The sequence below is a fragment of the Ambystoma mexicanum genome, chromosome 8 (assembly GCF_040938575.1).
Source record: "Ambystoma mexicanum isolate Mex_15411 chromosome 8, UKY_AmexF1_1, whole genome shotgun sequence".
NCBI classification, from domain to species: Eukaryota; Metazoa; Chordata; class Amphibia; order Caudata; family Ambystomatidae; genus Ambystoma; species Ambystoma mexicanum.
In genome coordinates this window covers 1,673,749,297-1,673,775,335 of record NC_090929.1, presented here as the reverse complement: position 1 = coordinate 1,673,775,335, position 26,039 = coordinate 1,673,749,297, and the positions used below count along the sequence as shown (strand labels likewise).

Sequence of the window (26,039 nt, the reverse complement as noted above, 5' to 3'; positions counted from 1 at the left end):
GGTTCAGTGACAACTTCAAACTAGTCACACACAAGGCTTTCCCTCCTGACTACGCACTCACCCCCCACAATAGACCCTCCAGAGGTGTCAGAGGGGCCATCCTCCCCAAACCTCACATCTCTGTCTTACTCACCGAAACCCATCCATGCACAAGTAACTGAATCCCTGCTTGTCAGATTCTCCCTGCTGCCCTGTAACTCGCACAGCTTCCTACTCATCTAGAGGCCACCAGGATACGACAGACTTTTTGCAAACAATCTCTGTGACTCAACAGCTACCACTCTGGTCAACCATCCTTCACTCACTCTACTGGGGGACTTAAATATCTGGTTTGATGTACCCAACAACTCCATGACCCCATCCCCTGATCGACAGCATAGAGGCACTCAACCTCTCCTAGCATACCACAGGTCCCACCCACACCGGAGGCCACGCCCTTGAAGCAAACTTCACCTCTGACCTCGTCTCACTGTCCAGCCCCAAACCACTCATCTCGACAGACCACTCAGCCTTACCTTTCTGTAGCCGCACACCAGCCCCATCTCCCAAGGCCTGCCAGGTCCCACCACGTGAGCACAAATGCTGGAACATGGTCAAGGTACTGCCTGACCTAGCTGAAACCTTCCTACGCTCACTCCTGACCACTGATAGAACTCTACTTATTGAATCCTTTGACTCTTGACTTAACGACTCAATCCTCCCTCTCACTCTTTCACCACCCCGCTCCCACCGCCACCCCCAAATGGTTCACACCCCACCTGAAGACTGTCAAAACCCATAACCGCTCCGTTGAGCGCAACTGGCGAGCATCACAAAAAAACCTTAGCAAATCCTTGTTCGCCCACCATCACCATAACTACAAATCCAAGATCTAAAAGGCCAAACAAACCTACTACAATAAAAGAATCCTGAACTGCTGCAGCAGTAGTAAAGAGCTCCACAAGATCATATGGGAATTCGTGAAGCCAGCATGCCCTACTGTGCCCACGCAAGCGTTATGCAACTCCATCCCTGATCACTTCCAAGAGCACAGCACTGAACAAAAGGGCCACCCTGATGCCAAACTCTCCAACCTCACTCCTGGCCAACATCCGCCCCACATGATCCCACCTACCCCCTCCCCGCAGCCCCTTCTTTCAACTCTTTAAAGTCCATCTCGAGCGAGGGATTCCTCAAATTGCTGTCCAGCGACAGACCCTACGGGTCCCCCCATGACCCTTGTCCCAACTCGCTCCTCAAAGAAATCTTCTCCTCCACCTGTGCAGGAGAACATGCTAGTTCCATACTTAACAACTCCTTCCTTAACTTCTGGCCCCTTCCCAGATGCCTTCAAAGTAGCGCATGTCAAACCCCTTCTGAAAAAAAGCAGGTCTCGACCCTAACAAATACAGGCCCATCTCCAGCACAAGATTCCTGGCAAAACTCATCAACCGCTCTGCCTACTCTCAACTCAACCTTTTCACTGAATCCAACAACCTACTAGACCCTGTTCAGTGAGGCTTGCGGCCTCACCACGGAAATGAAACCACACTGATCTCGGTCTGGGACGACCTCAAAGTCACGGCAGACTCTGAAGGCTGCCCTGCTTTGGTTCTCCTTGATCTCTCAGCTGCCTTTGACACCATTAACCACTCAATCCTCCTCGACAGGCTCCACGCCCTAGTAATCCAAGACCTGGCTCTAAAGTGGATTGCTCCATTCCTCTCCAACAGGAATCAAATCACTATGCTCCCCCCTTTTACCTCCTCCCCTTGCCTGTAAACACAGGAGTACTACAAGTCGGCCGCCTCTCCCCTCTCCTTTTCAACCTTTACATGACCCCGCTGCCAGGGATACTCCACTCACACAACCTCATCTGGTACAACTACGCTGACGACACCCAAATTATCCTGAGAATCCCCAAAATAAGCTCTGATCAACTCCCCGACCTAGCAGCTTGCCTCAGTGACAGACATATGGATGACAGGAAACCACCTCCTCTTTAACCCAGGGAAAACAGATCATGGTGTGAGGCAACACAGCTCTACTCCGTCAACCACTCCCATGGCCCGCCTCCACTGGCACTCCCCCCACTCCCAGCCCGCTACCTCAAATACAGTCAAAAACCTTGGCTGCACAATGCTCGGGCCTAACTCTATCCCACCAGATCAACAATGTTCCCACCAGATGAATAATGTATCCAAATCCTGTTACTACCACCTCAGGCTCCTGAAACCCATCCTCCCCTATCTCTCCTTCCTCAATAGACTGGCATCTATCATGTTTATTGTCATGTCCAGACTGGACTATTCGAACTCCATGTACCTGGGTGCACCACCCTACCAACTCAACAAACTCCAAAGAGTCCCAAACGCAGCAGCGAGACTCCTTCTTACACAAGGACGAAGGGACCACATCTTGCCTGCTCTCTGCACACTCCATTGGTTAGCTATTGGACGAAGGGCCTCATTCAAAATCCTATGCACAACCCACCAAGCAGTACACAAGCCCGTCCCGACATGCCTCCAACAGAAGATTTTGCCCTACCACCCAACACGCACCCTAAGGTCAAGCACGGCTCAGCCACTGGTGATTCCAGCCGCCAATTCAGCCAAGTTTGGAGGGTCAGCTTACTCTACATTAGCGCCAACTCTTTGGAACTCACTGCCTTCCCATATTCAACACAACCATGACTAAATGACATTCGGTAAAGCGCTGAAAACGTGGCTCTTCCCGAATCCGTAAATGGGACTGCCTATGGCCACTAATCCATTAATGGATTAGTGGCCTTAGGTACATGGCCACATTTTTGATAGAATCAGCATTTAAACCAAAACATAGCAACAGCAGGGTCACAGAAACCTGATAACTAATTACTTTATTGCTCCGGAAAAACAGAATATGTCGGGGCACAGAGCCGGCGTATAGACTGGCAGGCATTGGCCTAGGAAGCTTCAAACTCTATGCAACCGGCTTGCCCACATAAGTCATAGCAGATGGTATATGATCTATAGAGGCAACCCGAGCCTACCTAGGAATTAGGGCCAAGAACCGCACACCGGAGAGAGAAGTAACTATGCTTGGCTGGACAATCATGCGACAACCCAGCCCCCCATCTTAAACTGCCACCAGGGATCCGGAAAATTGACCTGAGTCCTACAGAACGTCTGGAAAGGACTATCTGACCGAGCTAACACAACATACCCTCACCGGCCAGAGTATCTCTCTCGGAAAGCCATACAATAAACCCCCAGGACAGACAAAGCCGGCAAATTGAACTCCGAAAACAACCAGGTACAGGGGTCTCCAACCAGTAACCAGACACTCATTCCTAATATGCTCACTCTCCACTTTTCATCAACAAACATTAGAACGCAACTACACCCCTCAATCAATTCGGCTTAGCTGCACACATACCTACATTGCTCCTAGAACACCTCAACATCCTGGTAACACGCAGCTATATCCCACGAAAAATCAGCCTAGCTGCACACAATCTTCTTCAGACCGCACGGCAGCCAGAATGCAGACTCGGAATCCACCCTCTGTGCTGCGCACGTTACACTGATCTCTCATATCCACCGCACCACACCTAGCATTAGAATGCAGCCAACCCGCGCAATCCACTGGCTACACATATAGCAAGTGCACCCAAGCACTATATACTACACTACTCTCGCCACCAACTCGGACCACGGTCCCGAAGGGTGTTCAGCCCACAGCGCTTTGAGATCATTCTAATGGTATATAAGGCGCTATACAAATGCACCATAACATTAATATTAATTCACTTCATCTTGACTCTTAGCAATGCTCATCCTAATCATGCATTTATGCTTGCTTACTTTGCGTTGCTCGTTAGCCGTGCTTTCATATTAACTTAGAAACAATTAACTTCACTACTATTCATAGTTTTATCACAGGTCGTTGCTTCATTATTGAATTTTGCGTGTAATTTCCCCCGAATTTACTTAAATAAGGAATTTCATGTAGTTCTTTTTCCTTTATCCGCTTGTCATATACATCAAATATCCCCTTGACACCCATGTCGTTACGCACCTGGGCAGACTCACAGGTGTTGCTTGGTGTGTACGACGGGTGATGTTGGGCTGCAGCTCTTGTTGCGTTACCAGGAAGTATTCTCCGTGGCTTCCGGTACAGTCTCTCTCGTGCCCGCCGGTATAGCTGATGCACCTCACTGCTTCCGTGACACCGCCAGCTCCTTCTCCGCTGTGGTTTGTTCGGCGGTGGTTCTACGGCTCTCTTCCGTCTTCTGCAGGTACTGCTCCGGTTCAGCGGGAAGCCCCAGATTTTCCCGGCAGGGCTTTCTCGCGCCAACCTGCTTTTCACCTGGCTTTCCGTTGCTCTTGTTCTGCATCTCTTTCTGGCTTCTCAGGGTCTTGCTTACACACAACTCTCTGCTCCTTCACGTTACCCGACTGTTTCCAGGACTGGCTTTTAAATATCCTGCCAGCTGGATTAGTCATTCGACAACTAGACAGCGCAGAGCTCGATCTGCCGTCTGTTGTCAGTCTTTGTTGTATCTTTCTCATCTCAGTACCAAAGTGGTGTTTGTGTGTGTGATGTATGGCTCTGGTCTGTCTCTTCCTCGTACCAGTACCAAAGTGGTTTTGGCTGGGGGATAAGTCATGCAAAAGATAGGGAAGGGACTGATAATAGCCTACAAAGGCCTGGGGAATACTGGATTAGAGAAGGAAAATGGGGGACACGGTCTCACCCAAGGCTGCCTCATCCACACTCCCCAAATCTCCTCCAACCAGATGTTCCTCCCTCGCATGTCCACCCCCAGGGTCTGGCTCCGATAGCGACAGCCTTTCCCTGGCCACCTGGGAGGAAGATAGGTAGGGGAAAGAAGTGATGATGCCCTCAGATTACTCAGAATATAGAATGCAGTCCTATTGGTCAAACCGAGGACAATGGTCTTTTACTTTGCTGTTTAATGCCCTTTCTTGATGTATCCAATTTGCTTTATGTTGTTTTTGGGTGGGTTAAAAGCACTGTGCAAAAGGTCCAAAGCAGCCAGAGGTTTGCAAAGTTGCAGACACGTGGCAGGTCACTTTACATTCAAGAAACTAACAGACAAACATCTGGAACATTGGTGGAGCGGTTATAACTCGGCTCACATGGCCCATCCCTTTGTTTTCAAAGACCTTGCCCATTTCTCTATACTATCAGTGGTGTGGTTTTAAAGCTTGTACACGTGTATACCAGCTTAAACAGAACACAGTAGGTGACAACATCCCACCACTATCTTGGGATTAGGATTTGTTTGCCAAGATGCAAAGTATTGTGTTGCAGCAAGGGGAACATTTCGTGTGGGTCGAGTTTACAAATAGCAATGACAGTGCGGTGTTTACTCAGCCTAAAACGGAAAAGGAAATCATTCCATTTAAAGTAGGAGTACTCAAGTATAAGGTGGACCCATCTTGGACTTTTAGGACTAACTTACAAGAAGAAATATAGAACCCATTTGATTTCCTAATAGCGGGGGAGGGGAAGGCTGACGGCAGCATTTTCAGAAGCTCCCAGTGAATTAAGGCCAAGGGCAGCAGACACTAGCTCTCACACTGGCAGAAGGAGCCATGCCAAGTCTTGGGTTTTGAACATGCATTTTCTCACACATCCATTGTTGCGTTCCTCATCCCATCACTGGGGCAAGTGGAGGCGAGGCCTGGCAGGTGGCGTGCCGCCAGTTTCTCGACACCTGGGAATCCCGCTCCCTCATGGGTACTTAAGCAAAGACAGCAATCAGTAGATTGGGCTGCCGCTCACTAACGAATTGCAGGGTTCATCTATAATCAGAGAGAGAAGTCGATAATGCCCAAACACCACAGTTCTATATAATTAGCCAATTGGCTTGCGGAAACGCCGATACTCGCGTAAAGCTAGCGCAACTTCTGATGACATATCTTCAGCGCCTCCAATTACATTGCTGCAACCTTCCGCCTATTATCTTTTCATCAGTAATATGGCATCCGCACAGTTACACAAACACACATGCCACACAGTTCCCAGACCCTGGCCTCTTCACAGCTCCTCAGACCGCAGCGAGAGCTCTTCCTGCTCCCCGAGGCGAGTCCGCGCTGCTTAAACTCGCTCAAGGAACACACCGCCCTCGCTGGAATGCTCTTTTCACAACTCTGGTTTCATTGCCTGCAGTCCAACAACGTCCATTTTCTGTGGACACTCTCTGGCGTCTCCTCTTAATGTCAGGCCATCAGTCTCCAGACGCCACAAACCTCTCTTCTCGCCGAAGGCCCCGGTTCTAGCTATCAATAATTATAACAGCATCCATTGAAAAAGCACAATCACGCGCCCCTGTGCAGGAACCACAGGGACTGTGTGGGAGTTCACAGAATCCCCCATGTACACAATGTGATTGGCTGCAATGCGTGTGCACTTTTGGCTGGCGCACAAACCGTGTGATGCCGGCAATAAATCCGGCGACAGAATAACAGTCGAGAAAGAGGACGGTCCTTTGGGCCAATGTAGTGTTGTAGCTTTAAACTATCACTCGGGGGTAATTCATTAGCAACATTTTGCATCTTGTAGAAAACCAGTTTATCACATTTACATCACGAAAGCAGATGTCACACAGACAACAAACCTGCGTGCAGTAGCATACTGAAACAGTGTGGAGGGAGTAGGGGTACAGAGGCGACAGGGGAGAGCGTGCCCCCGCGCTGGCTCCACAGTGAAGGAAACGGGACATGTTGGCCAAGTGTGGAGGGAGTAGGGGTACAGAGGCGACAGGGGAGAGCGTGCCCCCTCGCTGGCTCCACAGTGAAGGAAACGGGACATGTTGACCAAGTGTGGAGGGAGCAGGGGTACAGAGGCGACAGGGGAGAGCGTGCCCCCGCGCTGGCTCCACAGTGAAGGAAACGGGACATGTTGACCAAGTGTCGAGGGAGCAGGGGTACAGAGGCGACAGGGGAGAGCGTGCCCCCGCGCTGGCTCCACAGTGAAGGAAACGGGACATGTTGACCAAGTGTGGAGGGAGCAGGGGTACAGAGGCGACAGGGGAGAGCGTGCCCCCGTGCTGGCTCCACAGTGAAGGAAACGGGACATGTTGACCAAGTGTGGAGGGAGCAGGGGTACAGAGGCGACAGGGGAGAGCGTGCCCCCGCGCTGGCTCCACAGCGAAGGAAGTGTGGAGGGAGTAGGGGTATAGAGGCGACAGGGGAGAGCGTGCCCCCGCACTGGCTCCACAGTGAAGGAAACGGGACATGTTGACCAAGTGTCGAGGGAGCAGGGGTACAGAGGCGACAGGGGAGAGCGTGCCCCCTCGCTGGCTCCACAGTGAAGGAAACGGGACATGTTGACCAAGTGTCGAGGGAGCAGGGGTACAGAGGCGACAGGGGAGAGCGTGCCCCCTCGCTGGCTCCACAGTGAAGGAAGTGTGGAGGGAGCAGGGGTACAGATGCGACAGGGGAGAGCGTGCCCCCGCGCTGGCTCCACAGTGAAGAAAAACGGGACATGTTGGCCATGTGTGGAGGGAGCAGGGATACAGAGGCGACAGGGGAGAGCGTGCCCCCTCGCTGGCTCCACAGTGAAGGAAGTGTGGAGGGAGTAGGGGTACAGAGACGACAGGGGAGAGCGTGCCCCTGCGCTGGCTCCACAGTGAAGGAAAACGGGACATGTTGGCCAAGTGTGGAGGGAGCAGGGGTACAGAGGCGACAGGGGAGAGCGTGCCCCCGCGCTGACTCCACAGTGAAGGAAACGGGACATGTTGACCAAGTGTGGAGGGAGCAGGGGTACAGAGGCGACAGGGGAGAGCGTGCCCCCGCGCTGGCTCCACAGTGAAGGAAACGGGACATGTTGGCCAAGTGTGGAGGGAGCAGGGATACAGAGGCGACAGGGGAGAGCGTGCCCCCTCGCTGGCTCCACAGTGAAGGAAGTGTTGAGGGAGTAGGGGTACAGAGGCGACAGGGGAGAGCGTGCCCCCGCGCTGGCTCCACAGTGAAGGAAAACGGGACATGTTGGCCAAGTGTGGAGGGAGCAGAGGTACAGAGGCGACAGGGGAGAGCGTGCCCCCTCGCTGGCTCCACAGTGAAGGAAGTGTGGAGGGAGTAGGGGTACAGAGGCGACAGGGGAGAGCGTGCCCCCGCGCTGGCTCCACAGTGAAGGAAAACGGGACATGTTGGCCAAGTGTGGAGGGAGCAGGGGTACAGAGGCGACAGGGGAGAGCGTGCCCCCGCGCTGGCTCCACAGTGAACGAAACGGGACATGTTGGCCAAGTGTGGAGGGAGCAGGGATACAGAGGCGACAGGGGAGAGCGTGCCCCCTCGCTGGCTCCACAGTGAAGGAAGTGTGGAGGGAGTAGGGGTACAGAGGCGAAAGGGGAGAGCGTGCCCCCGCGCTGGCTCCACAGTGAAGGAAGTGTGGAGGGAGTAGGGGTACAGAGGCGACAGGGGAGAGCGTGCCCCCGCGCTGGCTCCACAGTGAAGGAAACGGGACATGTTGGCCAAGTGTGGAGGGAGCAGGGATACAGAGGCGACAGGGGAGAGCGTGCCCCCTCGCTGGCTCCACAGTGAAGGAAGTGTGGAGGGAGTAGGGGTACAGAGGCGACAGGGGAGAGCGTGCCCCCGCGCTGGCTCCACAGTGAAGAAAAACGGGACATGTTGGCCAAGTGTGGAGGGAGCAGGGGTACAGAGGCGACGGGAGAGCGTGCCCCCGCCCTGGCTCCACAGTGAAGGAAACGGGACATGTTGGCCAAGTGTGGAGGGAGCAGGGGTACAGAGGCGACAGGGGAGAGCGTGCCCCCTCGCTGGCTCCACAGTGAAGGAAGTGTGGAGGGAGTAGGGGTACAGAGGCGACAGGGGAGAGCGTGCCCCCGCGCTGGCTCCACAGTGAAGGAAAACGGGACATGTTGGCCAATGGTGGAGGGAGCAGGGGTACAGAGGCGACAGGGGAGAGCGTGCCCCCGCGCTGGCTCCACAGTGAAGGAAAACGGGACATGTTGGACAAGTGTGGAGGGAGCAGGGTTATAGAGGCGACAGGAGAGAGCGTGCCCCCGCGCTGGCTCCACAGTGAAGGAAAACGGGACATGTTGGCCAGTCTTCGGAACGTTTATGCCCAACTGCTGCCCTGGTGAGACTCATGCAGGGGGTAGAAGTGACTTGGGGGCGCCTCCTGCCAGTCAGGAGACCTGTGAATGTTTTAATTGGAGGAGAGTAAATGTCTACCTCGAAGAAATGGGAGAGCCGAACCAGCCAAGATGGGGTTCAGTGGGGTCCTCTACCCCGAGACAATTTTGAAAATAATAGGTTAAAAGGGTGCATTTTCATCACAATGCATTTGAAAAAATGGGTAAAAGAACATGAAAATAATCCAACAGGTGCAAGTTACCAACAGTGGACAGGAGCATTTTCATAATGCCTTTGCCCACATTATGTGCAAGTATTAAATAACATTTGCATGTTGGCTCTGCCCATACATGTCCACGCTGGCTGAACCAATAGATGCCAGTATTAACATCTGAGAAAGTAATTTCTGTTGATTTTGACAGAAAAAGCGTCCCTGCCACAGTAAGAAAACCTGTTCAGACTGGCTGTGCCAATGTAGGCCAGTCTAGCCACATAACACTTATGTTTGCTTTACTGTCGCACACGACTCATTCACACATACACATGAATACAACATGCACTCTCTTATTCAACCGTACATTCATAAAGCATTTAGACAACTCCTTGCATGCATGTATACATAAAAACAAATATACACACATTAACAGAAAGACACATTCGCACACGCCAAATCAGAACACCCCATCTGTATGCATACAATTCAAACATTGAAAATGAAAATGAAATCATATGTAATGGTAGTATGCACCTTTGGCAGGAAACACACAGCCCTATGCAAATGAAGCACCGGTTGGCCTGTGCTGCATGCCAAGGTGCTACTGTGCTAGACTGTGGGCCACACTAGTACAGTGCCAGAGTTCTGTTCTGTTCTTGTAAGGGTAAACGTGGAACAGAAAGGTGGCATGCTTCTTGGCACAAATCTTTATTTAACAGAAAATCGGGAAGAACCCTACCTGTCCCCATAACTAAGATGGGTTTCTCTGCCACAACAAAAACTAAGGATAACATCAGAACGTCCATCAACAACAAACAGTCCACTGTTCCAAACGTTTTCCGTCCCCTCCACTTCAAAATAAATCTATAAAGTAGGCTACAGCCTGACTCCAAATTAACCAGGGGGGTCCTGGGAGTCCCTCTGCCAGACATTAGTCCTGGTTACGGGAGACTTACCCAGAGTCTTTAGCTCACTATCTTTCACAGAGAAGAAATATCCCAAACATATCAGTCTTTGTCCTGAAGAAATATCCCAAACATATCAGTCTTTGTCCTGCCCTGGGGCAGTCCAGCACCAAAATGCTGGGCAATTGCATGTTGGTTATTGTTATGAGAAAGAAGTGAGGAGATTTATCTGTCAATTAAGGGGCTTCCTCCAAGAAACCAAGTTCAGATTTGTAGATCTCCAATGATCTTGGCTTGCTGCTGAAGCTTGTTCGTTTTGAGTGGTGTACGGCGGCCCCCCCCCCCCCTTATCTCAAGTTGGCTGCCCACCAATGCTACCTGCTTGCTGGGACACTACATTGAAATTCCAGAACCTGTCAACTCGATGCAGCTGCTAATAGGCAGGAATAAGGGGCGAGCGGTTGTGGTGAACTACTTGAGAGGTCGACCACCCAGCTTCACGTATATGCAATACTGCTTTTGTCTTCCGCCAGGGAACACCTGTGCTTAACACATAGATTTACATCTGTACAAAGGGGATTACCTCTTCCACAACCACATTTTGAGCCACTTAGCCACCAGCCTCACAACAGAGTCGGGTCCGGAATAGACTGATTTCTCACCACATCCAAATCCCAAAAGTTTAAGAAATCAGATGCAAGCCCACGGGCTGGCCACATTCCTCATGCGCCAAAGCCCCACCTTCACATGGAACCAACCCAGGCCTCCCTATTGCTGATACCTACACCAGTGCTTCCTCCAGACAGACCCTTACCGACATACTCTTTGTTGTTCCCTCTCCAGGCCTATGGACCCCCAAACGGTCTCTGTTCTCTCTCCTTTTTCCTCTTCTCCAGTTAATGGTGGCACCCAGTGGGAAGCCCTCCTGGCCCACTTCCACTCCTCCAAGACCATCATTAATGTCTACTAAAATGGCACTGTCTTGATCCAGGGCCATCAGGCCAATCTCCTCCTCTTTGATAGACGCTTCCCGCATTTTATCAACTGAATTTCGTCTCCTGCTATCCTTTCTTACCCTCTCTGGCTCCTCTGCCGCCTCCTTGGCACACCCTGATGCTTCTCTGGCAACACTGTTGCCTCCCTCCTCTGCCACTCTTCTCCCTCTCTGACTACCCTGCCTTCTCTTCCTTCCTCCTCTGCCCATCCTTGGGCACCTCCAAGATTTCCGTAGGGTGTACCTCTGGCCTGTACCCATCCCCAGAAGTCCTTCAAATGTGGCAACCTGCTCCACATCGCTACGCTCACCTCTCGTTCAGCTGTCAAACACTCCTATGACATCTCCTGGAAGTGCTTGATTTGGATGTTCTCGGCCAGCTTCATCACAAGTGTTGACACGCTCCTTCCCGATGGCTACAGGATCCTCCCTGAACCCATAACCAACCGTCCTGGTGGGGGTGTAGCCTTGATTTCCCTAGAGTGGATCCCTGATTCTATCAATACAGCACTACTCCTCCTTTGAATGCCTGCCGCGCGCGCCTCTCTCTCCCTCCCCCTCCCTCTCTCCCTCTCTTCCCCCCTCCCTCCCTCTCTCACTCTCCCTCCCTCCCTCCCACCCCCCCCATGAATGTCCTTGCCCCCGTCATGAGGATCCGCTTGAAGCCCATATCCAAGTGCAACTCTTGGTACGATTCCGACCTCGCTACCCAAACACAAGTGTAGGGCGGCAGAGAGGAAGTGGAGGGCCTTGGGCGCGCACCCCCCCCCACGACAAATTGGCCTGCTGCCTGCTCCAAAGGCAGTACAGACTCTCTGTCCTCTCTAAGAAGCCTGCATCTCAGTGGCATCTAACAACTCGGCCAAACTTTTCAAAATCTGCCAGGAGCTGGCCAATCCTGCTGCAGTCTCTACCTCTTCTGCTCCCTCCCAGGCCCTCTGCACAACCTTCCCCTCTCATTTCACTACTAAAACTCAGAACATCCTGTCCACCCTCTCTTCCTCTACCACTCCTGGCCCGTCTGAGGCTGTCTCTCCTCCTCCTTTCTCCTCCTTTCCTCTCTTCTCCCCTGACAATGTTTCTACACAAAGTCTGTTGGTTGCCTCCATGACCACCAGTCTGGCATCAGCTCTCTTTCAGGCTCCCCTCAGCCACCTCGACTTCTTCTCTCATACCAGACTGTCTAGCCGCAATTCAGGAATGGTGTGCCGCCAACGATCTCTGCCTTAATGCCAGTTATATCGTGTTTTATTTTTTTATTTTTAGTTTCTCTCCGTCCCTCTCTCTCCCTCTCTCCCTCTTTCTCCCTCCCTCCTTCCCTCCCTTCCCTTTGGAAATGTATTTATTGTTTGCTTGCTAGGCGTTTATTCAGGAAATACATTCTGTTTCAAAGCACCTACAGGGCAGCAGGGAGGTAACATGGGATAGCAGTATAATTAAAATACATAAAATACAGTGGGGGAAGGGACGGCCAAACCTACTATGCCTTGTGAATGTTCAGAATGTGCAAGTGCAGCAAGTAAGTGGGTAGTGGGGTGGGTGTTGTGGTGTCCATGCTCGAGGGTGAGCCACAGATGAAGTGCAAGGTATGGTAAGTGCTAGCTGCCAGGAACCGAGTTGGGTAGAAAGTGCAAATCTCCAGTGTGGAGGGTGTGCAAAGGCAAGTGCTGAAGGAAAACAGAAGCTGGGGAGATTGGGTGTGAATGGTCAGAGGCCCCGAGGATGCATAAGGGTCCAAGACACCAATCACAGCAACTGAGATTAGCAGAGGAAGGAAGAAGGGAAGGAGGAGGAAAATAGGAGAGTCTTGAGGTGCTTTTGGAACTTAAGAAGTTCCTGCTCAAGACTCAGAGAGAGGGGGAGGCTGTTCCAAAGGAGGAATCCACCTGAGGGAAGCAAACAACCTCCTGCTCTCCGTTTAGCTAAACGCTTTACACACAGAGAGTGGGTGCCAGAGGAGCGTAGAGGTCTAGAAGGAGAGTATTTGGTAAGAGGGAGTTGCAGATAATGTGAAAGCAAGAAAAGGTAGAATTCCTTTGAGAATGAAGAGTTGGAAGTGGGACTTCTTGGCAATTTCCTGCTTGTGAGGGAGGAACGATAAAGAGGAGTCAAAGATGACTCCAAGGTTTCTGGGGTCAGTAGAAGGAGCAGGGGGGATAACCCAAGGTGGGAAGCCAGAGAGAAGGGAAGAAGGAGGGAGCAGGGGTCCCAATCGGAAGGATCTCAGTTTTGCTGGCATTGAGGCAGAGATAACTGGAAGAGCACCAAGCCTGGATGGCAGACAGGCAGTTAGGGATGAAGGAAGGTACGAGTGAGTCAGCAGGAAGTCTGAAAAAGAGTTTAGTGTTGTCTGCATAACACTGGAAGTTGGGGCGAACGAGGACATGAGGTGTGCCAGCTGAGCAAGGTAGATATTAAAGAGCCAGGGGTAGAGGATAGATCGCTGGGGGGGGGGGGGGCACCACAGGTGGAGAAGGAGGTAGGAGAGGAGAAGGTACCCAGGATGACAAGAGCGGTCAGTTAGGAAAGAGGCCAGCCATTCCAGTGCCCGTTCCGAGATACCAAGGGTATCATGGAGCCTTTGTATGAGGGTCAAATGGTTGACAGTGTCAAAGGCAGAAGAGAGATCAAGTAGAATGAGGACAGCTGGGGAGTTGGAGTACAAGGATGCAAGTAGTTCTTCACAGATGTTCAGAAGAGCAGTTTTTGTGCCTCTGGATGCTCGGAATCCAGATTGATGATCGTGTAGACCACCAACAAGTTCAGTGTGCGAGTTGAGTTGGGGCAAGACCAGCTTCTCCAGCCGTATCCTCAGGAATGGGGCGATTGAAATAGGGCAGTAGTTGGCTGGACAGGTAGAGTCTGCTGAAGGCTTTTTCAATAGTGGGCGCTCAAGGGAGTGCTTGAGGGAGGAGGGGAAAGATCCAGTGGTGAAAGAGTGGTTGCAGAAAACAGAAATTGTGGGGGCAAGAGAGAATGTTGTCCTTGAAGGTTCTAGGCGACCAGGGGGGAACCTGTTTGAAAGAAGCCTTCATGGAGCAAACAACTCTGGTAACTTCTTTGGGTGTGACAGGGGTGACGGAAGAGAAGGGGAAAGGAGGAGGGGAGTGACCAGGGGAGGCAAAGGGGCATGGGATGGGTTTGGTGGGTGAGCAACAGGGGTGTTCAGTATGTCCTGAGATTTGGATGCAAAGTGTGTGGCCAGTGCATTGCATAGGGCCTGGGAAGGAAGAGGGGAGGACCAGAATGTGGAAGGGTTGGCTAGCTCCCTGTAGATTTTTAAATGTTCAGCCGTGTTATTGGATGCACCCACTACCCACGCCTGAATGTGGGCCCTTGTCTTGGCACGGATGGCGAGTCTGTACTGCTTTTGGAGCAGGTGGCAGGCAAGTTTGTTAGAGGGTGAACCTAAGGTTTGCCACTTCAATTCCGCTACTCTGCACTTTTGTTTCAGGGCTGCAAGTTTGGAGTCATACCAGCTGTTACGCTTAGAAGCAGTTTTCAGGCGGATCCTCATGACTGGGGCAAGGATGTCAAGGGTATTGGTGCCTGCTGAGTGAAGATTGCTGAGAGCAGAGTCAGTGGTGGAGTCTGAGGTAGGAGAGGACGAAGGTAGAAGCAAAGGCAGCGGCTGACACTCGTTTCATAGGGCGATTGTTCGAGAATGAGGTTGGCAGGGCTTTTCTGGACGCAGTAGGAGGGCCAAAGGGACCCAGGTGGGAGGAGAGGAGAGCATGGACTGACCAGGAGAGAGGGGTGACCAAAGGGGAAGCGAGCGAGAGGTCAGAGTGGATGATGGCGTCCAGGGTGTGTCCAGCTGAGTGGGTTAGACCGGAGGGGAGGATGGAGAGGGAGAGAGAGGTGCAGAGGTCCAGAGGTCAATGAAAAGAATTGATGCTGAGGCAATTCGATGTTGAAGTCAGCCAAGAGAAGGAGGTTGGAAGTGGATAAAAATAAGGAGAAGAAATCCGCCCATTCAGAGAGGAACAGAGTGGTAGCACCTGGAGGCCGGTAGATGTTATCAATGGTCAGTGGAGGCGGGGGAGTTGGCCAATTTGCAGACCAGGCTCTAAAAGGAAGTATAGAGTTGGGTGGGTACGATGGAAGCAGAAACCCACCCCGGACAGATCAAGGTGAGGGCAAGGCTTGGAAATGATTTTGAAGCCAACAGGGAGGAGGGAGTCAAAAGCAGTGACTGAGCAGGCAATGAACCAAGTCTCGGTGAAAGCGAGAAAGTCGAGGCCAGTGTCTTCAAGAAGGAGGCAGATGTCAGCAGAGTGTTTGTTGGCAGAGTGGGCGTTAAGAGTTGTCAGATGGATGTGGTCTCTGCCCTTGATGGTTTTCTGAGGAGGAGTACATGGGCATGGTACTCCTTTCAGGGGAAGAGGGTCGGTGAGAGTGGTGAGGGAAGAGGCAGGAGAAGGAAGGAAGTTAATGAGGGACAGAAGTATCAAGTCAAAGAGGAGGAGGTTGGGTTGAGGACCCTGAACCAGGATAGTGCCAGTGCTGTAGACATTAACAATGCAGCGTGAGGATGAGAAGCCAGCCAAGAGGACATCCCGCTTGGTCCCACTGTTAATGGGAGAGGAAGTCAAAGGGAAGAGAGTAGAGAGGAGGAGTCCAAAGATCTGAAGTGAGGACCGAGAAGAGGATATCAGTCAAGACCTCTCTGGATGTTACTCTGATGTAGGTGTCTGCGATGGGAAGGCCAGGGTTTGCACGCAAGATGTCTGTTTTGTGTTTTTTCATTTCAGACTTAGTGAGAGAGGGGGTGGGGAGAGTAGGAGATAAAGTAGCAGAGTCATGGTCGTGCAGACATTTTGTGAGCCAGTATTCGGTAATCTACTGATGAGGTTAGTGGTTAGACGAGGGATTGCAGTGAGGTATAGAGGGCCATGTCCCAGTGTTGGTCAATGACGAATGATTTTACACCCATGAAAACAGTGTTTAAACACTGCCAACTTAAAACATTCACATATCTGGAGAAAACAAGCAGAAACAATATCAGGAATGTCTTGCAGGAGCACCAAGCCAGTGTTAAAAACAACAAAGTAAAATGCATTATTCACAAGACAGATAAAAATAATATTTTCACAAACAACCCCAACAGAAACAAAGACAATTTGGTAGCGACCAGGAAGGAATGTTTTGGTGCTTCATGTACCTACAACCAAAACAAGCAGGCCTCATCCTTGCTTGCCCATCTGTCAAAAAGAGTCTATAGCATCTGCAAGCCTGATGTATCAAGCACAACTCTGTCTAGGAACACAACTGGACCAGGAGGCAGACTCATAGGCTTTTAGCAGCTTATTTTGTTCAATTATACTGAATGACTGCAACCGCTGAGCAGAGAAAAGTGCCTGCACTTTGTACACATAGATAAGCAGCCACTTTGGTCACCTTCGTCAATTAGTGTTAGGAATGCGTATATGGCTGCTCCGCAAAGTTATAGTGCTATTGTACACTTCCAAGCATTCAGACTCAGCTGAGTGTTTGACGCCCTAAATATCAATTTTATGTTCTTTATGAAATGTTGCCAACAGTCAGGCGAAAGGGTAGCTGAGTTTAGGGGTGAATCCAAGATACTCACTACAGTGACTCTTGCTTGTACTGTTGATTCCACAGTCCCCATTTTTCAGAAACCCACCTGTAAAGTTTGCCTTCTGTGAAGTCAATTTATAAACGGGGAAAACAAGAAATGATTTGGCAGGAACATTCCAGGAGATTGTAGCCAGTGGGCGGAGGGAATAAAGCTTTTCTGAGATTCATGAATAATGATTCCCTGTCCTTGGGCTGGCCAGAATGTGCTCTGGTGTTCACACCTGAAATGACCCCGTCCTCCCAAAAGTGTGGGAAAAGGGGACTTACAGTAGGGGCACAAGAGTGAGTAGGGCGAGTGCACTGCGTTTAGTAAAGCAGCAAGAGATGATTGTATTTCTTGCCTGCTACAACACTGCCCACTACTATCTATACATCTTCAAACCCATACTCAATTAAAAAGGTATCATCTAGAAGCTGACTGTGTGCCCGGAACACAAGAACCGCAGAGTTAGCACTCAGGGACGTCCCCCTAGACATGCAGCTGAAGACTTAGTATATCATGTCTGTGCCCTCCCCACACATGGAACTGACAAGACATAGTACATCATTTCTGTGCCCTCCCCACACATGGAACTGACAAGACATAGTACATCATTTCTGTGCTCTCCCCACACATGGGCCTGACTTGACCTAGTACAACATTACTGTGCCCTCCCCACACATGGGCCTGACTTGCCCTAGTACACCATTACTGTGCCCTGCCCACACATGGGCCTGACTTGACCTAGTACACCATTACTGTGTCCTCCCCACATATGGACCTGGCAAGGCCTAGTATATCATGTCTGTGCCCTCCCCACACATGGAACTGACAAGACATAGTACATCATTTCTGTGCTCTCCCCACACATGGGCCTGACTTGACCTAGTACAACATTACTGTGCCCTCCCCACACATGGGCCTGGCAAGGCCTAGTAGATCCTTACTGTGCCCTACCCACACATGGACCGGACTTGACCTAGTACAACATTACTGTGCCCTCCCCACACATGGGCCTGACTTGACCTAGTACACCATTACTGTGCCATCCCCACATATGGACCTGGCAAGGCCTAGTAGATCCTTACTGTGCCCTACCCACACATGGACCGGACTTGACCTAGTACATCATTTCTGTGCCCTCCCCACACATGCACCTGACTTGGCCCAGTACATTATTACTGCGCCCTCCCGACACATGGACCGGACTTACATCTGGTGGGATCCGGGCGCTGTCCTTAACAGAGTTGCCCTCCACAGTCAGATGATACACCTGTCCATCCGCGTCTGTGAAGACGAAGTGCTCGCGGGCGGAAATGTTTTGGCTCAGTTCTGATTTGCTCTCAGCCTCCTGCAGTAAACTGATGTAAAGAAAGAAAGGGTGCAGTTACATTTGCGTTCTTTCAGCAAAATATGCTTTCTTCTATTTGCTCCAGCAGCCATTCAGTTTAACACACTGATATCTAAGTGACAGGCCTTGTGGCATTATAAGACATTTTTTTGTTACATGTCTTTTTAGCAAATGCATCACAACAGCGATGGAATAAAATGAATTTATAATAGACACATCCCTTTTATATTTCTTTGTGAACTTGTCTAGACCTGAAGTGATTCCAGATCCAGGTGAATTTAATTAGCTTCATGTAAAATAAGTGCATGTACAGAGTATTTGGGTATTTTCTTCATGTACTAGGCACCTGCACAATGACCGGCTTCCGACAGTGCCCCGTCCGTTTTTCTGCGGTTGCACCAAACATGGTGTGAAGCATTTAGCTCTGGTGCCTGTTTTTTCTATCCAACTTGTGTATGCCATAGACTATGCAGTGTGTGTACAATTTAAATGTACAAACACTGCACAGCTGAAAACGTAAGTTGACTTTATAAGCTACCCGTGTAACTTTTGGGAGATCCGATACCAGTGGTATGCACAAGTTACCAAAAATGTAGATCGGATTTATCTGTACAAATTAAACAACGAAATAAGGCACATCACATTTCTTCCATACAGCTCTTCCACCTTACTCTGTATGGACCTGTAACTACAAATATAGTAACGTACTGTGTCATTACCAAGCTGGAAATACAAAACAGCAAAACAGGTTGAATGCCAGAAGTGATTTGTAATCTCTGTATTGGTTATCACACTAGAAAATAAACGAATGGGATAAAAAAGTACATACTCTCGAGGTGGGGGATGGGTGGGCTTGGTGTGATACAATCTCACCTTCTTCAATGTAGGTTTACAGGGTTTATGTCCAGGTTTTGTGGACTTCCACACCCTTCTCATTTATCAATATACTTTGCAGGTTTGTTAGGCCCCTGAACCCTGGGTTGGTTTTCCTCAGTATGGGATCGGACACATCGCCTGCTCTCTTTCACAGGTTGTTGATAAATAATTTGCTTTGCAGCATGTTTTCCCATTCCTCCAAGGACGTTTCTGAGAGTTGAGTGCCTATTCTTCCTGGGACTATGACATTTCTCTCATTGCAATCCTCTCTGCCCCTCTTCTGAAGCCCCGCCTCCTGCTCCTAGTACCTGCCTTTAACCATCCCAGCCACCTTGTAGCCTCCTGGTCTGCCCAACTAACCAGCTTCTTAATTGATAGCTTGCCACCTCCTTCCCTAGCTCCTTGATCGCCCCCCAACAACAGTGGTCACCAACCACCTCCTGCGCGTCCATGTCCCCTTTTGTCTCCGTCTCCACTCAAGCCCTGCTTAAGCTTCCTCTTCGAAATTCCCACATCAACACAAGTGTAACCCAGTCCGTCCTGAGACGCTCGGCCACCACAGCCAATAGTGTGATGAAGACTGTTGAGGCAGAGGGGAGGAACGGCCAAAGGCTAGGACCTTAAACCGGTAATAGGTGTACCAACCATGAATCACAGGCACTTCAGGGCTTCAGATGGATCGGCACATAACGAAGTAGGTGGCCTGTAGGTCCAGTGACAATGACCAGTTCTACCATTGAAGGACCCGAAGGATCTGAGTCATGGTGCCCACCTTAAACTTGTCCTTGCACAGGTACAAATTCAGTAGTCTCAGTTCCATGGTGGGGAAACTGGCCCCATTCTTCTTCTGTACGAGAAAATAAAGGTAGTACCAGCCTCTTCCCACCTCTAAAGAAGGCACCATCTCTATCTGAGAGATGTGATCTACTTCATACAAAGGTCATCCTCAATCATAACTATAGCATCAACTTTTATTGCTATATTGGCCTCCTGGGGACTCCATGACGTTCAATGAAGATCTTATCAATTTATTATCGCTAATGCAAACACCAAATTCTGCAGTTATCTTACTGGGGGATTTGAACCTTTGGAGAGGGGACTGTAAAGATAAAAAAGCCATAGAATTAGAGACTCTCTACAATAATGAGAACATCATGGTTTATAATTCTGAGCCCACAAACATTAAAGGTAATGGGCCTCATTATAAGTTTGCCGGTCCGGTAACAACGGTACCAGTAAACTTGCTGGTACCGTTGTTACCGGACCGGCAAATTACGAGTTCTGCTCGCGGATGCCTTCCCGCCCGCCAGGTCTGACCTGGCAGGTGTACAAGCACCCGCAAGTAGAGCATGTCAGATGCACCGGCACCATTCTGAATGGTGCCGGTGCATCAGACCACCCCATTCCCTATAGGGCTCAAATGGGAATGGGGAGCATTTCATTCCGGCAAGGTTACCACCAAACTTGTAATGAGGCCTAATGTCTTAGGTTGGGTTGCCAGTGACAATATTCCACTGACAGAGGTAATAACTACCCTGTGTGTGGGGTCCGATCATGCTTCAATTAGATGTCAAGTAATGCTCCCCTCCCCGTTCAAACACCAACACGAACACGAAAAACCACGTAAGGTATTAGGCAGAAATGATTGCAGAATTACAGCAGGAGACTTGGCAGAGTGCATGGATGCCTGGTGGATAAAAACCAAGGACTCAGACCATCCAGATACTCTTATTGATAGCTATAATGGAGATATGACACAGCTATTGGATAGACTTGCCCCTAGTAAGTGAAGAAGTGCCGAAGGAAAAGCCAAACCATCATGAATGGTTTTCCACAGAGTTAGCACAGCTAATTGCAAAAAAAACAAGCTGAGCATGCCTGGCTGAAAGACCGAAATACCACTAAAAAGATAGCGTGGAAAGGCAAAGAAAAAGAATATAAAGAAAGGATCACAGAAGTTAAACTCAATCATTATAATGCCTAAATAATAAAGCTGGGAATCGAACAAAAGAAGTTTTAAGAGTTTTTAAATTTTGGGAAAAACCGCAGAACATAAATCCCTCCAAGGAGGACTGCAAAGAAGCATAACAAGCGTTCATTGATAAACTGTCGCTCGCTCAGACAAGATTAGGAAGGAAATGGCAGGGCTGAAAATAGCCACGGTAGATACAAATTCCAGGGAGGAACAGCAAAATAGATTAGACGAGGGGCAAAGGGTCCCAAATCTAGGGACACCTTCCAGTGGCTTCAGGTTTAAGGAGACAACCACGCAGGAAATCAAAGTAAATCTCAAAAGCATGGATCCGACCAATTGTCCAGGAGACCTTTTCCCTTCAAAAGTCATTTTAGAACATCAAGACATTTTATTCCATAACTTTGTAGATTTGTTAATTCATCCTTTAGGCATAGTTCTATTCCGCAACTTCTGAAAGATGTGGCAGTCACTCCCCTGCTGAAGAAACAGGGCCTTGATCCGATGGATACAACAAATCTGCAGCCGATCACTAATACTTTGTGTTCTTTCTCAAATTGGTGGACAAGGGTGCAACTACACAGCTTCAAATATATATGAAGTAGCTGGAATGTTCCATAGGAAACAATCAGGTTTTAGTTGCTCCCACGGCACATAGAGTGCCTTGGTCGATCTACAAACGCAAATGCTGTAAGCCTTGGAAAAAAGCTGTTTAGGGTTGCTGACCCTCTTAGATCTTTCAGCAGCTTTTGCCATCCTAGATCATCATACTATTGGAGAGGCGGAGGGTTATAGGGGGGCTCTCAGAGGAAACGATAATTTGGGTGAGATCATTTCTGGAGGGACGCAGATCAAAGGTGTATTGGGGAGATAATGCATATGAGGCAGCTCTTTTGGTGTGTGGAGTCCCCCAGGGGGGCTGTCTGTAGCCCCTGCTTTTTAACATATATATTCAGCCATTGCGCCAGGAGCTGGAGAGATTAGGCTTGTTTTTCACCAACTACGCGGGTGACTTTCAACTCACTATGGAACTAAGTGGAAGTTATATTGAGGATCAAGTGAAGCTCAAAAACATACCAGGAAATTAAGAGTTGGATGTCCACAAACTGGCTGTGTTTGAATGCAGCAAAAACTGAGCTAATGATCTATGGCACCAATCAAGCAGGAAAGCCTATGGAAGTTTTTCTATAGAAGAGAACCAGATTTTAGTAGCAACCAAGGTCAAGGCTCTAGGCGTCTACATGGAGACACATCTTAATGGTGAAGCACGTGTCCAATTGATAGTAAGAAATACCAATCACTACCTTTGAGTTTTAAGGTTAGTCAGACCAATGATCACAAACGAGAACTGTGCTAAGATGGTGAGAGCTATTATTCTCTCATGGTTGGACTACTGTAACTCCCTTTTGAGAGCAGTGAGTAAATAGTCCATACAAACTTCAGAAAACCCAGAATGCAGCGGTACGTATTGTTTACAAATTAACGAGGAATGATCCAGTATCAGTAGCTAGGAAAGAGCTACACTGGCAACCTGCAGCAGCTAGGGTTGCCTTTAAGATACTGACTCTTGCTCACAAGTGTATATTGGGGATAGCCCCCCAATATCTTAGAGACAGGTTGGAATTATACCAACCTACGAGAGACCTGCGATCAGCAAAAGACAATTTTTTGAAAGTTCACCACATAAGAAGAGCCCAGGGAAGAGGTTGGTCCTTGCCGGTATTGGCAGCACGAGCATGGAACAAATTGTCTGAATACATGCGAAAAGAGGAAAGACGCACTTCTCTCAAGAAACCTTTGAAAAATAGGTTCTTCATGTAATGTCTAATCTCAAAGTGCCTTCTCAATCCTTTCTGTATCGATCAGCAGCTGGACGCTCGAGGGCTTTAGCGCCATATAAATAATGGAACATATAACATGGCGCTCATCAAGAAGTTAGCTTATCTCCTTCAGCAGGGGGTAATTTTGAGAAAGCGCAGGGAGGGGTGAGGAGGACAATCAGGTGAGCGTTGCTTGAACTGAAAGCAATAGCCTGAAAGGCGACCTATAATGCCCAGCTATAAGAAGTGGTGTGTTGCCATTCTCCTGAAAACCATGGCCAACCTGTCCCTACGCCCTGCTGGTGAGGACTGGGTAAAGGACAATTCAGGAGAGTTTTTGATCCGGGTTGCAGAAGAGTAGTTGGTCGAGTCAACACCATGCCTCTGCACTCTTCTGCACCACACTGGGTCCTCTTGCAGGAGGGAGCCTGGTCCATGTCACAGTTGGCAAAGAAAGAAGAGTTTCAAAAGGACCCAACCCTGGAGAGAGTAGAGACAAGCTGTTTATAGATGGCTGAGCCAGGGGACTTGGGCCCTGGCCATGGCGGCTTTAAACCTCTCCAGAGACTCATCGGCGCTGAACCCAAAAAGGTTGTTGACATGGAAGGGCATGGCAAGAAGCTTTGCCTGGATGTCGGGTAAAACCCATGTGTCTGCATCCAATAATGGATGCAAATGAGACCATGTACACATGGACACAGCTTCAGTCAGCTGCGTCGAGACCTGATGGAAGGATGTTACAGCCTACCTCTTTCCCGTCACTGACAGGGAAGTAAATCCCTCTTTCATTTCCGGCATCTGGGCATTACACACAATTTCAGACATTACACTTCACAAGAAGTGCATGTACTTGGCCAGGGCACAGGTGGCATTCAAAGTCCTCAAAGCCAGTCTGACTGAAGCAAACACCTTGCAAACAAAAGCATTCAAACCTTTGATAGTACACTCTGGGGCAAAGTTGAGAAACTGTCTGACTTGGCCCACAATACAGGATTGAACCAACAAGGCTCAGACATGGGGTCATTCCTGATCCACAGGAGTAGATCAACGCTTCTGTACATGTCCCGGTCCACAGCAGGGGGAGAGGCAGCTTTCATGCATGCAGCAGTTATCAGGCTACATGACAAGGTCTCTTTCAGTGGCAACCTAGTTCAGGATGTCTGTCTGGTCAGACTGGACCTGTGGCGTTGCCTGAGCTTTAAAACCAAAGTGTTTGTGATTTTAGCAACAGCCTGCTGAATGTATACAGCTTGCCATAAGCAGATGCCTGCATTAAACTCAGCTCCAGGAATGTGTCCAGACCACTCGGTCCTGAAATGAATTCCTCCACCACATCTGAATCCAAGGGAAGGGATGGGGTCACCCTCATCATCAAAGGTCATTAATGGGAATCAATGGGCTTTGTGAGCTGGACAGAACTCCAGCTTGGTGTTGGTGCTGAAACAAAGACCTGCGCCAGGGCAGAGCCTCACTGCATGCGAGGGGTGCAGCATCACCAATAAAACCAAGCATGCAGGTGTGGCCTCTTCTAGATTGTCCAAGTGCAGAGGGGCTGTTGATGTACCACAAGGACCCAACTAATAGGTGCCTTGGAAAAGGTGGCCGTCATCTGCTGCCCAAAGTCCTCTCACTCCTCCGGTTAGAGGAAATGCACAGAAGAGGTGCCAGAAGTGGAGTGAGAGTGACAATGTCTCTTCTTGGAGGATGTCCAAAGCAGCTTTCACACATCGGGAATGTGGGACCTTTTTCGATGTTTCCTTTTTAATTTCTTCTCTGTACAGTCTCCATCTAAAAAGCAGGGGGGGCCTCCTCATCAGTCTTGGTTGCTGACTTTTAAGGAGGGGTTCCGGAGCTATCGATGCAGTGTGCTTCCCACTTAAGTGGGTGTTAGGAGGGTTTTTAGAACCACTACTAGTGTAGGGTTCTGGGAAGCTGATCTCAGTAGTCCTGCAAAAGTTTGAATTAAACGTCATAATTAAACACTCTCTTTGTAACGCAGATGAAAGGTTAGACTGAGACTGAGGATATCAGGGGTTTGGTGCAAAGTACAATTAACACGCACCAGAGATTGCCAAGCATCAGAACATCCACATAGGTAAGTAGAAAAATACCTCTATTTAGTATCAAACCACATGCTTTAGCAAAAGCGGTTATAAGGTAAGTAAAGCAATATTTGCACATATACCACAGAGTTAGATACCACAATGGCAATACACACTCCATTTTAGAATTCACAAAGCTCTAGTATTATTTCAAACAATAGACTGTAACAATAGCATACAGAGGAGGGAAGCAGTAGTTCATATATTTTCATAGGCCTTATAAAGTTATACAGTAATAACCGAGTACCAGCCTTAGCAATGTCAAACAATTGTTCAAAGTAAAGAGACCGGTTTGGGCTACCTTGGGGGCTGTTTAGAAACTGTTTCAAAGTTATCCCCTGTTACATACGTCAATAGAATAGTAAGTGCTTTGTATAATGAAAATATTGTATAGAAAATGTGGGTTTGCTTTGTAGGAACGGGAAGCTACCCAGGCGGCAGTACCTGTGTTGGTGCCTAGAAGGTTGGTTCCCTCACCACTTGTGCGGCATCCTTTGATTTGTCGGTCCCCAGAAATGGGGGGTGTTGCGACGGTTGTACCGTGGAGGACCAGTGGCATGGTTCCATGCATGCACATAGCGTGGGATGTTGTCCCGAGTGTAAGAAACTCATGGTGGCAACAGTAAAGATAGACACAAGTGATAACAGATCAAGGGTGTTTATTAAACTGTATAAATTGGTGAGACAAACGCATAATCTAAACCTAAAGCTAAGATGGGAGCATACCAAAAATAAAAAAAAAATATTGCCAAAACTTACCACTAAGTTACAAAAAGAGTGTGGGATAATTTTCACCAGAAAAGAAAGACGTGTTAACAAAATGATAAGTCAGTATGTTATGGCTGGGGTCTCTCTGCCTCACGTTTTAAGCACGGGACAAGGCATGACTTCTGAACACAGCACACTCCTGGGCCCCTCCAGCACGATGGTTCATTATTCCATTCAACGATAGCAGGACCTTCACGGGCCAAGTCACTTGTGCCAAAGTCTCTTGCCTTAGAAGGCCTGCTCGACCAAAATAACTAACAAACAAATGTTCCTTTGGTGATGTTGTACTGTGGGTGATTGCTCATCGCCCCTTGGATCTCCCTCCGCCGGGCTCGGATCCTTCTTGCAACTTGGGCCTCCCTCCGTCGGG

The 26,039-nt window shown here is 49.3% G+C and overlaps 1 protein-coding gene across 1 annotated transcript in view; it reads right to left on the bottom strand.

Annotated features, from left to right (window-relative positions):
• Positions 1-26,039, bottom strand: part of WDR11 (WD repeat domain 11) — a 1,001,187-nt gene that overhangs the window by 226,105 nt on the left and 749,043 nt on the right. The window contains exon 16 of the mRNA XM_069611952.1: positions 17,994-18,141. Within this exon, the coding sequence (XP_069468053.1) occupies positions 17,994-18,141 (148 nt within the window). The remainder of the gene's footprint in view (positions 1-17,993; positions 18,142-26,039) is intronic.